The 357-nt window shown below is 68.3% G+C and overlaps 1 protein-coding gene across 1 annotated transcript in view; it reads left to right on the top strand.

Annotated features, from left to right (window-relative positions):
• Positions 1-146: 146 nt before the first annotated feature.
• PTGES3L (prostaglandin E synthase 3 (cytosolic)-like) overlaps positions 147-357 on the top strand; it is a gene marked incomplete at its 3' end in the record, with an annotated part of 1,459 nt that continues 1,248 nt past the window's right edge. Inside the window, exon 1 of the mRNA XM_010131724.1 lies at positions 147-289. Coding sequence (XP_010130026.1) covers positions 147-289 — 143 coding nt within the window. The remainder of the gene's footprint in view (positions 290-357) is intronic.

Below are 357 nucleotides of genomic sequence, written 5' to 3'. Positions count from 1 at the left end.
CACCCACCGCCTGGGCCCTGCGCCCTCCTCGGTCCTGCCACCAGCCCCGGAGCTCGGCCCAGGCAGGACACACGTCTGGGGCACCTTCCTTGCCCCAATGCCCACGCCGCGCCTCGCGCAGTCCCAGCCTCACACCGCTGGGCACCATGGAGAGACCCTCTGGTCTGTCCTTCCCCAGGCAACCCGCAAAGATGCTGTGGTACGACCGCCCGCGGTACGTCTTCCTGGAGTTCTGTGTCGAGGACAGCACCGACGTTAAGGTCCTCATTGAGGAGCAGCGGCTGGTGTTCAGGAGAGCCGCCCCTGCCCTGCCATCCGGGGACCCCGTCCTGGACCGGGAGTGATGAAGGGGACCGG

The sequence above is a fragment of the Buceros rhinoceros genome, unplaced genomic scaffold (genome assembly GCF_000710305.1).
Source record: "Buceros rhinoceros silvestris isolate BGI_N320 unplaced genomic scaffold, ASM71030v1 scaffold35122, whole genome shotgun sequence".
Taxonomy (NCBI): Eukaryota; Metazoa; Chordata; class Aves; order Bucerotiformes; family Bucerotidae; genus Buceros; species Buceros rhinoceros.
The sequence above is the reverse complement of the archived record's forward strand: the minus strand, read 5'-3'. Positions and strand labels throughout refer to the sequence as shown.